Source organism: Mobula birostris, chromosome 15, assembly GCF_030028105.1.
Source record: "Mobula birostris isolate sMobBir1 chromosome 15, sMobBir1.hap1, whole genome shotgun sequence".
Taxonomy (NCBI): Eukaryota; Metazoa; Chordata; class Chondrichthyes; order Myliobatiformes; family Myliobatidae; genus Mobula; species Mobula birostris.
Genome location: NC_092384.1, coordinates 27,558,945 through 27,573,990, shown reverse-complemented (window position 1 = coordinate 27,573,990; position 15,046 = coordinate 27,558,945). Strand labels below are relative to the sequence as shown.

General features: G+C 43.1%; 1 protein-coding gene across 1 annotated transcript in view; it reads left to right on the top strand.

Annotated features, from left to right (window-relative positions):
* Nucleotides 1-15,046, top strand: part of carmil2 (capping protein regulator and myosin 1 linker 2) — a 170,075-nt gene that overhangs the window by 21,816 nt on the left and 133,213 nt on the right. The window contains exon 3 of the mRNA XM_072279510.1: nucleotides 3,630-3,680. Within this exon, the coding sequence (XP_072135611.1) occupies nucleotides 3,630-3,680 (51 nt within the window). The remainder of the gene's footprint in view (nucleotides 1-3,629; nucleotides 3,681-15,046) is intronic.

Genomic DNA, 15,046 nt, shown 5'->3' with positions numbered 1-15,046 from the left:
GACCAGCTCTTTTGTTTTGCTGACATTGAAAGAAAGGTTGTTGTCATGACACCAAACCATTGGGCTCTCTATCACTTTCCTTTACTCCAACTTAATGCTGTCTGAGATGCAGCCCACTGCACTGGTGCCATCTGCAAACTTGTACATGGAGTTAGACCAGAATCTGGCCAAGTGGTCGTGAGTACGTAGGGAGTGGAGTGGGGGTGGGGAGGGGAGGGGTCGAGGATGCAGCCTTTTGGGGTAAAAGTGTTGCCTCCTATCCTTACTGATTGTGGTCTGTTGGCCAGGAAGCCAAGGATCTATTGCAAAGAGAGCTGTTGAATCGGAGGTGGGAGACAGGTTCGCTTGGAATTATAGTAACGAAGGTGGAGCTGAACCCAATAATGTTACTGTCCAGAGGCTCCAGAGATAAATGTACGGCTAGTGTGGTGATGTCTGCCATAGACCTGAAGCAATCTGTTGAGTTCGTCTACTGGGAATATACTGGAATAGTCCATTGTAGAAACCTCCAGAGAATGGAATGAGAAGTCCCTTTTGAACAATTGCTTAGTATTCTACCAAATTATCCTGATTAATAAGAAAATTTGTGATTTCTTCAGTCTGAGAAATGAAGCATCCTAATGTAAAGGGACAGCTGAATGCTTGCAGTTTCTGAAGATCTAATTGCTTCCAGTGAAAGCCCTACTTATGTGAGAATGCTGTTCTTGGACTACAGTTCAGCATTCAACACCATAATTCCATCCAGGCTTGACAGGAAGTTTAGAGATCTTGGCCTTGACCCTGCCTTGTACAGCTGGATCCTGGACCTCCTGTCAGATTGCCGTCAGGTGGTAAGAGTGGGCTCCCTCACCTCCACCCCTCTGCCCCTCAACACAGGTGCCCCTCAGGACTGTGTACTAAGTCCACTCCTTTACTCCCTGTATATCCATGACTGTGTCACCACCCACAGGTCTAATCTGTTAATTAAATTTGCTGACAACACTACATTGATTGGCCTAATCTCAGACAATAATGAGGTGGCCTACAGGGAAGGAGTTATCTCTCTGACAGAGTGGTGTCAAGGAAACAACCTCTCCTTCAATGTCATAAAAACAAACGAGCTGGTTGTGGATCACAGGATGAATGGAGAAGGGCTAAACCCTATTGACATCAATGGATCTGGGGTTGAGAGGGTGAACAGCTTTAAGTTCCTCGGCATCCACATCACCGAGGACCTCACGTGGTCTGTACACACCAGCTGTTTGGTGAAAAAGGCACAACAGCGCCTCTTCCAACTCAGACGGTTGAGGAAGTTTGGTATGGGTCCCCAAATCCCAAAAACCTTCTACAGGGCACAATTGAGAGCATCCTGACTGGCTGCATCACTGCCTGGTATGGGAACTGTACTTCCCTCAACTGCAGGACTCTGCAGGGAGTGGCATATACAGCCCAGCGCATCCGTAGTTCTAAACTTTCCATGATTCAGGACTTTTACAAAAATATGTGTGAGAAAAGGGCCCATAGGATCATTCGGGACCCGAGTCACCCCAACTACAAACTGTTCCGGCTGCTACCATCCGGGAAATGGTACCGCAGCATAAAAGCCAGAAGCAACAGGCTCCGGGACAGATTCTTCCACCAGGCCATCAGACTGATTAACTCACGCTGATTCGAGTGTATTTCTGTGTTACATTGACTGTTCTATTTATTATAAATTATTATAAATTACTGTGATTGCACATTGCACATTTAGACAGAGACGTAACATAGAGATTTTTACTCCTCATGTGAAGGATGTAAGAAATAAAGTCAATTCAATTCCATACAAATTGAAGAAAGATCCCTAGCCAAAACATCCTTCTTTGCGGTAATTTAGACAGTGAGTAAACAGTTATTCACAAGGCTTTAACAAAGTTGGAGATGTTCAAGGTTTGTTAATGATAAAACAATTGGAGTACATATTGCTGGTTCCAACTAAACTTTTCTGTATCCCTGTTGAGATATTTTCTGAGATTAATCTGATGATTTTTCTGGAAATGATTTACATGAATTATTCCAGCTGATTGTTTATGAATCACATTTTTGGTGATTGTTGGCTAGGCAAGAGCATTGTATCCTTAAGATTGCTATCTGCAAACTTACAGCTTTTAGAGAATCAAAACTCCAGGAGAATGAACTTGAAAATTAAATTAAGGTTCCATTTACAGCTGGCTGGGAGAAAATTACTAACTTTGCCAGTTTTATAATATATCCATCAAAGGCTGTCATTTTGAATGACATTGATTTAATACAATTAATCACAACTTCTGCAAAGGCTTGAACTCTTCAGTCAACTCTATAGGAAACCGGATTGTGCAATTTATAATTTTAAAGTATAAGAAACACAGTTGAGGCCTTGTGTTTATATTGGGAATATCTTGGACAGGTGAGGATGAAGCAAAAAGCAGCAGGGAGCTGTGCAATTAGCAACTAAGCACCCCGACAGTATTTCTTTTGTCCTAGGCTGGAAAGGGTGATGTTTGCAGCTGAACAATAATATACTGGTGAAATATGGGTGAAGAGTTTACACTAAAGCTTGATTTGCCCGTGCTTGTACTTTGGCAGAATGGTTGTACGGATGGTCAGTTCTCAATTGCAGATTTGGAGGTGTATGTTCATGTTACTCAATGACATGCTGCTGGACAAAAGTAGAGCATGGGAAGTATGCTTTGATTTTTCCAACTTAACATAACTGTCATAGAGAATGCAAAGTCCTTGCCATTGGTTGCGATGATGTTGGAAAGCAAGAAATTGCTGATGGGATCTGGGTCTTCAGGATACTGCTAAAGAGTAAATCCAAAAATAACCCAAGGCCTCAAGTCGAATAAATTTCTTGATAACTTTTCTCGTCTTGTTCAAACGGCTTCATGACCTCCCAGCTCAATCTCTGTAATCTATTCTATTCGTATAGCCATCCAAAACATGTGTTTCTCTGACTTGGATTTATTTTGTGTTTCCATTTTTCTTTGTCCCATCAGCCATGAATGCACTAAGCATTGGAATTACTGCCCTAAAAGTTCCCCTTTGCTCCCCCTTAAAACATTGGTTAAAGCTAGTGCTTTTACTTCCCTTTCTTGCTATTGGCCTATTAGAAATGGCTAAGGATTATTTGCAAAGTTATGTACGCTTTATAATTTGGTATAGAGTTTGATAGCTTGCAGAAAATTATATAGTTTTATTCAATAAAATGTCATTAATTTTTCACCCTCTTGTCAGCCTTAATGGATGATGGAGTACATGAGTTGAGCAGGCATCAACCACGAGGATCTGCACTCCTTTGACAACCCAGCTGAATTATGGGCAAATTGAATGGCTATCACAACATGGGAAATGTTTGTCATAGTAAAACATCTGTAATTAAAATATTAGAGTTTGGTTAATTATTTTAGATCAACTACTCATATTTATGAGACAGTTGGAGAGGAGCATGAGCTTAGATCTTATTATTTCATTTGTAATAAGGCATAGTTATGTTGGAATAAAGGGTTAGGGTTTATATAGGCCGATTGGGACATTGAATATTTTCCCGGCCGTTCCTGTTATGTGTATTTTGTCTCTCCGGCAGCTGGTTTTCTATTTGTGAATTACTGGCATGCTTTTTCACGTTTCAGGCTTGTACAGCGTGGCGAGCGTTCTTGTTGCCCAACCGGATTCCTACTAAGGTAAGTTCTAGAGATTTTTTACCGTCTTCTCTCTTTTTCCATTCTTTGCATGTTGCAGCTCTTCACATTGCTTTTGATCATTTTCAATATTTGGTTTAGCTAAAAATCGATCTACTTTAATATGTCAGCACCCCAAAGCCTGTGAGCGATTATCCAGTGTGGTAAATGTGATTGATATTTCATTGATTTTTTTCTCTCTATTAAGTGATCATTGCATTTGAGAAATATCCAACCAGATGATCATGAAGTATATTAAAATTACGCAGGTAGTGCCTTTGCCTCGGGGGTGTATTGCAGTCACTTTATTCTCCTCTGGATAAAGTAAGTTAAAATAGTCATTGGGGACATACAGTACAGCACAGAAACTGGCATCTTAGCCCACTACATCTTTAGCCACCATCTAGTACCTAGTCCCATTTCCCAGCTACTATGTCCTGGCAATTGAAGTGCTTGTCCAAATGATTCTTGTATATTGATTGTACCTGACTTCGCCAATTTCTTTAAGATTGCAATCACATTCTGGGTGAAAAAATTTTTTGTCATATCTTCTTTTAACATTTTACTCCTTACCCTGAAATTTTGCCTCATGCTTGTCTTTATAATTTTTTTTTCCTCAATATTTGACCATCCGAAAGAGTATTTGATAAATTTGAAGTTTATTGTCATCTGACTGTACATATATAAAAGCAAATGAAACAATGTTCTTACGGACCACAATGCACCCACACATTATATATCACATGCAGCACATAAAGCAAAATAATATGCTCTAAATAAGTTAATAAAATTTAGTTAAAATGCATGTAGTAAAGCACAGCGCAGGTAAATGGTGGAGTAAATGACTCACTATCCTAGGGACGAGAGCTCGGTAGTGGCAGGGTATACATTAGTCTCATAGCCTGGGGGAAGAAGCTGTTCCCCAGTTGGGCAGTCCTAGTCTTGATGCCCCCGTACCTCCTTCCTGGCGGTAGTGAGTCAAAGGGATGTGGGAGGGGTGGGAGGGATTCTCCACAGTATTTTGGGCTCATCGTCTGCAGTGCTCTGGTAAATGTCACAAATAGGGGGTGGGAGACCATGATGATCCTCTCGGCGGTTTTTACTGCCCTCTGTAAGATCTTGCAGTCCGGTGCCTTGCAGCTTCTGTACCTCACAATGCTGCAGCCAGACGGACCACTCTTGCTGGTGTTCCTGTAGGGAGTTGTTAGAATGGGGACTGGAAGCCTTGCATGCCCCAGTCTCCTCATGCTGCTCTGCCATTTTGACTAGTAAAGAGGTGTCATGGGTCCAGGTTAGATCGCACGTTATGTGCACAACCAGGAACTTTGTGCTCTTCACTCTCTCCATGGCAGAGCCATCGATGTACAATGGAGAGTGGTCCATCTATGCCTTCTTGAAGTCCACAATCATCTCTTTTGGCTCTGAGTCGACATTGAGACTCAGGTTGTTGTTCTCTTCCCCATTTGGCAAGTCTCTCGATCTCCTCTCTGTAGGCCGACTCATCATTGCTGCTGATGATGCCAGTCGCTGTTGTACCATCAGCAAACTTGATGATGTGGTTTGAGTTGGATCTGGCAGTGCAGGAGTCAGTCAGCAGTGGACTGAGCACACAGCCCTGGGGGGCACCAGTGCTCAAGTGATGGAGCTTGAGGTATTGCTGCCAACTTGGATTGACAGAGGTCTTTCCAACGAGAAGTCCAAGATCCATTAATAAGGAGGGCTGTTGAGTCCTGACAAGAACAGTCTACCCACCAGCTTCTGAGGGATTATCGTGTTCAACACTGAGCTGAGGTCAATAAACAGCATCCTGGCATATGAGGCATAATTTTCTAGGCTGGTCAATCCATCTCTCCCTTCTCCAGCCTGCTGGCTGGCTCCTTTAACCCCTAGCCGACTACTCTGATCAGTGAGCAGCTCACTGATGCAGTAGATCTCCTGTACCTGAAGCTCTTGTATGATTATGAGGACACGCAGTCCTCTTCTATTGTCATTTAGTAATGCATGCATCAAGAAATGATACAATGTTTTTCAGAATGATATCACGGAAACACATGACAAACTGACTTAAAAACTAACAAAAACCACATAATTATAACATATAGTTACAACAGTGCAAAGCAATACCATAATTTGATAAGAACAGACCATGGCATGGTAAAAGTCTCAAAGTCTCTCGAAAATCCCATCATCTTACGCAGACGGTGAACCTCCAGCGCCGCCAACTTGCTGATGCAGCATCCTGGAAGCATCCGACCACAGTCCGACTCCGAGTACGTCCGAAAATTCCGAGCCTCCGACCAGCTCTCCGACACCGAGCACCAAGCACCATTTCTGCCGAGCGCTTCGACCCCGGCCCCGGCAACAGGCAATAGGCAAAGCCAAGGATTTGGGGCCTTCCCCTCCGGAGATTCTCGATTGCACAGTAGCAGTGGCAGCGAAGCGGGCATTTCAGAAGTTACTCCAGATGTCCCTCCGTGCTTCTCATGGCTGTCTCCACCAAATCCAGATTGTGCATGGCCCCCTAGTTACACATAGGATATTCATTTGGAATGGCTGTTCGCGCTGCGTCGCGTCGCCATCTTCTCCTCCCTCCTCCCTAGTAGTCCAGTATAGTCTTGCGATCGTAAAAAAAAACACATTTAACAAAGGAAAAAACCACTTTTGGTTGGCCCCGAGAGGCCGCTGCATTCGAACATGCCGCCATCTTACAGTAAATATTACATTCCCCTCACAGTTGTGATTAAATCCCACTCCACAAGACCTAGGCTGACATTTCAGGACAATGCTGAGAAGACTTGATTCACCGGGGATCATAACCACGGTGATTATGAGAAAGCAGGGAAAGGTTCTGGATGTACAAAATTGATATTAAGTTTGTTGGGTTGTCCATCTATCGTTAACAGCAGGGATGTATTTGTTTTAAATTCTTTCACCAGTCATTGAAGTTTGGAGTCTGGTTGGTGGAGGATCATCAGGATTAGAAAGGTTATTGTAAAGTCTGACGTTATGCGGTTTGTTTGTTCATGGGGAGAGAAGTGAAAGAATAGTAAAAATAACGTTAGTGAAGCTTTCCTGTTTTTTTGAGTAATAAAGCTGTTACTATTGAAAGCTGAAGGGATGTACACTTTAACTTCACAGTTTCACAGCCTAGTTCACTAATTTCCTGAGATATGTGAATGGTATCTCTATGAACCCTTTAACATGTAGTGAAATGAATTCTTGGTATCCACCTACTGACAAATAAGGATAATTTCTGAAGAATAAGCAATCTTTCTTTGCAGCTAAGTCACTGAAATAGCGAAACAACTTCCTGCTTCAATGTAAGTGATCAATCCTGAGCTTTGAATACCAGCAGCTGAGCAAAGATCTTACCGTTTTAAATTTACACAACTTTGGAACAATACATTGTCAAGTGCAGCGAGCTGCAGATGCTGCAAGCAGTAAATATTCTGTAATAGAAAACCACAGCTCGGAGTAGGCAGGTGGGCATGCTTCAAAGGGGCCACAGTTTTCTTTATTTAAACACCAGCACCAAATACAATCAAGGATAAAGATGCATACTAAATAAACATCAAAGTTCCTGTTAAAACGTGCTGTTGTCCGGACTAAATAACATGAAGTGGAAGAGATTTATTCCCTGAAATGTAAGCATGATAAAGAGTAAAAGCAAAAATCTCTGAAATCGTACGCATGGAATGATTTGTCACTGCAGGCATGCACACTCACAGGTAGGTTTCTTTAGTTGCTGGTTTTCATGTAGCTCTGCGGTGTGTCTATAGTGTAGTACAAGCTGCAAAGTGACTCTTGTAACCTGCATTGAATGAGCCATGTGGAAAGTGGAAAATAGATTCTAATGCATTGACCTCTTCTGTTGGTAGCAATCTGTATAGGCAATTATTCTGAATTTCAGCTGTAAGGTCAAAAGTGGTTATATTTGTTTCGGAGTAGAGGTCTGAATATATAGCTTATTTCTAATATTGCTTAACATGCAGCTTGATCTCCCTTTATTTCTGGGGAGATTTTAACTTGTTCTACCAAATGGGAACATGGCCCACAAATCGTCATGTTCCAGTTCAGTGTCATATTCGCTGGTGTAAGCATAACTGCCTTTCTTACAATGGTAAATATTCTTTAACTGTGCTTAAATAGCTGTAAAGGACCTTGTGACATCTTAATATTCTAAAAGGAACTGTCAGCCTTTTGCTTTTCTTCTATTCACATATACGCGGCAGACATAGTTACTCTAGTTCTTTCAAAGACTGATACATCATGAACCTACGCTTCTCTTAAAAATATGGTTAGCCTCTTGTCTGCAGATCATGTTTAGATTAGATTAGATTAGATTAGATTCAACTTTACTGTCATTGTGCCGAGTACAGATACAAAGCCAATGAAATGCATTTAGCATCTGACCAGAAATGGTCAGATGCTACATCACAGTTCCATCAGCTCTTTGTGCTAAGGACCAGTATTCAAATCTAATCTTCAACTTCCTTTGAAAATGTAATTTTTGGGCTGGAGCATTATTCAGTCTACAGTTCAAACCTGCATGAAATAAATAATTCATACCCTCTCTGTCAAGGATAGAGATTTTCAATAATTCCTCATGGAGACTATAGTCAGCTGAAAGGAACTCTGAGGCATTGCCACCAAAGATGCCTCCTCTAGTTTCTAGCTACCAACAACGAACAGGAAAGACTGCCACCCCATCAGTGTTCACTCATGAATAATTACCAACAGCATTATGTAGATCTGTGCCCAGTTTCCTGGTAGTCTTATAGTGCCACCACACAGCAGTGGGCGATTGTGCACCTATAGTGAGAAGGAAAATTGGGAGAGTTGCGATTGAGGGGAATTTGTGTACAGAGGACAATCCATGTTCGTCTATCGTCGTCGTCGATGCAGACCTTGACACCACTGATGGTGTTGAGACTAGCGCGTGATTTGGATTTAAGTGAGGGAGAGTTGCGCAGTGTCAGTCTCACTCTCTCTTCCCAATTCCCATCTGGATCCAGTGGCAAGACACAGTCTAGACGGCTGGAGGTGGGACTAGGCGCAGTGGATGACCAGGATGTCTTCTGTGTTTTGTCCTGCTCTACACGTTCCACGACGCTAGCGGAGACCGCCTTCTTGACCGTTGGACCTTCCATTGGTCTCGTCCACTCAATCCGCCGGAGTCTGGCTTCACATGCAGGTATAGACAACTCCCTATCTCACCGAGGGTTTGAGACCCGTCGGCTACCCTCACCTGGTTTAGCCGGCTTGTCGAAGCCGTTTCCCTGGTTCTGGCCGCTGTCGCTTGCAAAGAACTACGGGGAACCACAGGTGAGAGCTGAGTGCCAGGTGGGGACTAAAGGTGAACAAACCGCCCTGAAAAGGTTGCGACATGTTCCCCCACAAGAGGTGCTACCCCTCCCTGACACCCCACACACCCCTACAGAGGACAATAAGGTTGGGAGAAAGAACTATTTGGAATACTGGAGTTGGGATTTCCAGTTGCCAGCCCTAACATAGCAAAATAAAGCTCAGAAGACATAGTTCTCGGGTTCCAGTGATGTCATCGTTCAGAATGGCAGCTTAAATCAACAGCTCCTCTGGAAAAACACATATTTTGCCCCGTTAATCCATCAGATATAAGATCTTTCAAAAATATCTGAATCGATAAGGGGGACAAGAATGGGGAGAAAGAATGGAGATAAAAAAAGCACCACTACAGAGCCTATGGAAGAGAGAGGTGCAGCGCGTGGCTCTCCTACACGTGCGTGTGGTGGCGAGGCTGACGCTGGGCCTCATTCAGGCGAAGTGGAAAATATGATAAGGATTCTGGAAGAGATAAGGAAAGTCCAAATAGATATAAAACAGCAACTCAATGATATAAAGTCAGAGCTCGCCAACATCAATCAGAAAATAGCGGTGGCAGAGACTCGAAATGAGAAGGTGGATGATTGCGTGCAAAACATGGAATAGATACTAAGTAAGACAATAAAAATATTAAATCAACAGGAAAGTAAATTGCTTGACCAGGAGGGAAGATTGTGACGGAAAAATATCAGGATTTATAATGTTCCCAAAGGAGCGGAGGGATTGTCAATGATAGACTTTGTAGACAAGCTGCTGCGGGAAGCGCTGGAGATTCCCCCGAATATGGAGATTGAAATTGAAAGGGCGTATCGTTCACTCGTCCAGCGGCCTCCCAGAGACAGAGAAGGTAAACCGCGCTCAATAGTACTTAGATTCCTTCGTTTCAAGAGCAAGACGAAGATTCTACGAAGGGCCTGGGTTAAGAAGAGGGTGTTTTGGAACAGGAAGTTAATATACTTCGATCATGATCACCCCCCGGTGGTCCTACAGAAATGGAAGGAATATTCCGAAGCGAAACGAATATTAAAGCAAGAAAAGATTAAATTCCAAACCCCGTACCCTGCTAAACTGAGGGTATTTTACCAAGAAGGGATACAACTATATCAGACGGTGGAAGAGGTGACTATAGACATGGAGAACAGAGGACTGCCCATTAGTGTGGTCAAACCAAGGGAAAGCCTGGCTGAGCAGTTATCCCGATCTGCTTGGGAAATAGTAAGAGAACCGAGAAAGCAGGGGATCGGAGCAGGACGAGAGAAGGATATTAAAAAGAGACTGTGAGTTCTCCGAGGACGGCACTCACCTCCTCCAGAAGAGCCATAAGGTTTGGCTAACTTTAAAAGTGCTGATAAACTAAATGGAAGCAAAAATGGACGGTGATATACCTATCTCGAGAAATACATGTTATAATGTGGATTTTATATTACTCAATTTTTAAAAAAAAAAATCATTTATTCATTCCTTTTTCCCCACCTAAATGAGAATATATATATGGGAGGAATACACAGGGAAATCATTTCTGTGTAATGGACATAGATTTTTTTTACTTACTTTTATAGGTACTACAACAGGGGCCCTCAACTCACAGGTAGGAGGGGCTATCCCCCACGGCTAGACTTTTCTTCTAGCTCAACCCAGGGTCATCTAGAGACCCCAGCCTTGGAACCACACTTCCATTACCTTTCTTTTTATTATTCACGTTTCTTGGTTCTTATTTGCTCAGGGAGGAGATCGATTAAGTTATATTCTGCAAATTTCAATGATACACTAACAGATAAATACACTTAGAGAGTAAGACCATATATTTTGGGTATATACCTCAAGAATGGTTGAAAAGAGATAAATATAAATAATTAATGAATATACTGCTGGTGGCTGGTAAAAAGACCCTTACCAGGAAATGGTTATCTCAGGAGAGCCCAGCTTTAAATGTATGGATGGAAATTACAATGGACATTTACAAAATGGAGAAGGTAACAACATATGTTAATCACAAATTGGAACAATTTTATTCATACTGGAAAAAATGGTTTAACTACATAACATCTTGTAGGCCTGATTTTATTCTCACAATCAATGAATATGTTGTAAAAAGAAATCACTCCCTACTCTGTACATAGATTTCTTCTTTCGATTGTTCTGTCTTTCCTCTCCTTTCTATAAGTGTATACCTCAGATAAATATTATGTGGAGATTTGTGACAAATATGATTATATGATATATATGTACAGTATCTGAAATACATCTTATGGAAATATTTGTTTGATGATGAACTTCAATAAAAAATAAATTACAAAAAAAAGGAGATATAGTTCTCAGCCATGTTATCCAGGTCAAGCTATTGAAGTGTTTGGTACGCTGGACTGATGTTCAGAAAGTGCCACAGCTGCACTGATGTCTGCCTGAGGAGAGGCAATCATGTTTTTGTGCCTACTCCATCATTGCCTCTGTTTTAGTTTTTCCTTAATGTATTAATGAACAGCAGGAGGCTCCTTTGCTTGACATTTCAGGGCTTGTGAAGCCTACCAAGCCAGGAGTGAAGTTCGATCTGTCAGAAACCAAACTGGCAGAAGTGGAACAGTTCATCAGAAAGGCAAGGTCAGGTTCAGTGCCAGGACCTAATGGACTGCTGTACAAGGTGTTCAGAAAGTGTGAAGAGCTGAGGAAGTACTTGTGGAGATTGTTAAAGGTGGTGTGGAGACAAGGTGTTGTTCCTTTGTCATGGAGTGAGGCTGAAGGAGTATACATCCCGAAGGAAGAGAATTCTTCTACATTGAATCAGTTCCGACCAATTTCACTCTGAATGTAGAGGAGAAGATTATGTTTGGCATTCTAGCAGAAAGAATATCTTCATTTGTGATAGAAAATTGATTAGTGAATACATCTGTGCAGAAGACAGGAATACCGGCTTCCCAGGATTCCTTGAACATATTAGTATGATATGGCATACCATCCAGGAGTCGAAAAGGTTGAGAAGAAACCTGGCTGTAGTTTGGCTTGATCTTGCAAATGCATATGGTTCTGTTCCCCATGTCCTGATTGAGTTTGCAATGGAATTCCTATGGATTCCTGCTAAGGTGAGGAAATTTGTTATGCAGTACTACAATGATTTCCGGATGAGGTTTTCCACTCAGCAATTTACAACTGGGTGGCAGACCTTGGATGTTGGAATCCCAATGGGGTGTGCGATTTCACCCATCCTTTTTGTGTTAGCCATGGAGGTCATTGTGATGGTTGCAGAATCAGTGGGACCAGGTGTCGCACCTGATAGCGGAGGGGAATTACCACCAATATGAGTCACAATGCAATTCATGGACAATCTCACCCTCTTGGGTCGTAGCAAGGAGGCAGTGGAAAGTATAAATCTAGACTCGAGGAACTAATGGATTGGGGAAGAATGAAGTTCAAAACCAAGAAGTCAAGGAGCCTTGTTCTTAGGAGAGGAAAGCTGGTTGACTTTCATTTCACCCTTTGTGGAGAGGAGATTCCATCCATTCAGGACCAACCAGTTAAGACCCTCGGGTGATGGTACACAGAGGAGCTGAGACACACCAAGAGGGTTCAAGAGACAGGAGAACAGATCAGCAGAGGTCTGACGTCTGACGTCTGTCGACAAGTGTGGCTTGCCTGGCAAGTTGAAGTTGTGGTGCTTGCAGTACGAACTGATGCCACAGATAATGTGGCCACTAACTGCCTATGAAGTGGCAATGTCCCATGTTGAGGCAATGGAACGGAAGATCAACAAGTGTGTGAAGAATTGGCTTGGAGTACCGAGCAGCCTCACCAATGTTGCAATCCACAGTAGCCAGACAAAGATTACCATCCCAGTGCAATCCCTTGTTGAAGAGGTCAAGGTAGCCGAGGTAAGATCATTCTTGATGTTTCGAGACTTAAAAGACCCTGTCATCAAGAACACCCAGCCGGATGTGAGATCAGGCAGGAAGTGGTCAGCCCATGTAGCAGTTGATGAGGCAGAGTCTAGATTGAAGCACAAGGAGACGGTTGGGGCTATCCAGCTAAGCCGCCAGGGACTTGGATGGACAACCCACAAGTGGTGGTCATCTTCTACAGGTAAGGAGAGCCGTGAGCTTGTAACACAGGAAATACGAGAGGTAGAAGAGGAGAAGAGGTTAATTAAAACAGCTGGCCTGGCCAAACAAGGGGCTTGGACCTGGTGGGAAAGCGTTGAACAACATCTATCTTGGAATGTTCTATGGCAGATGGAACCGCTCCACATTTCTTTTCTGTGCAGAGCAGCGTACGACCTGCTCCCAACACCTGGTATGAAGATAAGACAGACAGGTGTGCTGCTTGTGGCGAGAAGGGAACACTTCAACATATGTTGAGTGCATGCAGAGTCAGTCTTTCCAGCGGCATGCACACTTGGAGACATAACAACATTCTCAAAGTTGTAACGGAAGCGGTTAAGCAGAGAGTACTGCAGCACAACTTATCTCATGCCCCATGCTGCACAGAACATCGCATATCATTTGTGAAAGAAGGCTCCAAGTCAAGGGTGTACAGCACAGGCTCACAATCAAGCATACTTTCTTCAGCCAATGATTGGTGTGTCAAGGCTGACCTGGACAGGAAAGGCAGTTTCCCAGAGCAAATAGCTTTCACCACATTGCATCCAGATATAATCGTATGGTCTGACACCAGTAGAGAAGTGGTTATTGGTGAACTCACAGTCCCCTGGGAAGACAACATCGATGAAGCCCATGAGCGCAAGTTAACCAAGTATGCAGAATTAAGATCAGAGTGCAGAGACAGAGGGTGGAAGGTCTCATGCTATCCATTCAAAGTAGGCTGCCATGGCTTTATTGCGTTCACTCTCTAGAAGTGGCTGCGTGACCTTGGCTTCACTAGACGCGAGATCAAGTCAACCAGCAGGGCTGTAGCTGAGGCAGCAGAGAAAGAATCAGCATGGGTGTGGACCAGGTATGTCCAGAGGGGCAGATAGTCAGACAGTGTATACATATCTTGCAAACCCTTCAGTAGTTGCATAGACACCTGAAGAGTAGACTATCTGTTGGATGGAAGTGACCAAAAATTCTGATAGAGGCAGGTGTCAAGTTTTTAAGCTCACCAGTGGGAGGTGGTGCTTTAGCACTGCTGGCCCACCACCTCAAGGGAGTTTTGATCATAAGCGGGCCAAAACTCCTGAAGACAGGTGGCAGGTCAACTGATGATCCCACTGGTGATAGCACAGGACAGTTAACATCTTAGTCCACGTGTATTTTCAATTCAATACATTTCTAAATCTTCAGGGTTTAGTGTTCACAAAGTAATGAAGGGTGAAGTGCTTAACATCAGTGCTTAACCAAACATTTATAATGTCAGTAATTGCAAAAAGAGACACATTATGGGGGCGCCAGTGCCCATGCGTATGGATTAGACGTGTTTGGTGAGTGCTCCTCTCAGAGGCCTCGATAAAATTACTATTACACCATGTTTTATTCAGTCATAGGCCAACAGTGTATGTCTAAACTAAGTGCCTGGAAAAGTTTGACAATGCCGAAGGCAAATAAAGCTCAGACTGCCGACTGCCAAACTACCGAAGTTAGTGTTAACAATGGGCCTGTAAAGAACTTCTCTGCATCTGAGATACCGGCGGATAAAACTTACGCCATGTGCAAGGAATTAGGTCAGGAGATTTCTGAGTCAGTTCTGCGTGGCATTAATGACCGCTTTAATGTTTTTGAGATCAAGTTTCAGACACTTGTGGCCTCACAGGCTGACTTACAAACCCATGTGGCTAATCAAGAACTAATTGCTAGCGACCTTGAAACACGCGTGCAAGAGCCTGAAGCTAAGTATTCAGAGCTAATGAGACAAAATAGCCAGCTCCAAGCTAAAGCGCATGACTTAGAGGCTCGTTCCCGGAGACATAACATGATGATTGTGGGGATACAAGAGGGCAAGGAAGATGGTAAACCTACTGAATTTGTTTCCAGACTGATTCTGAAGTTGCTCGGGGAAGAGCACTTCCCGTACCCGGTTAAAGT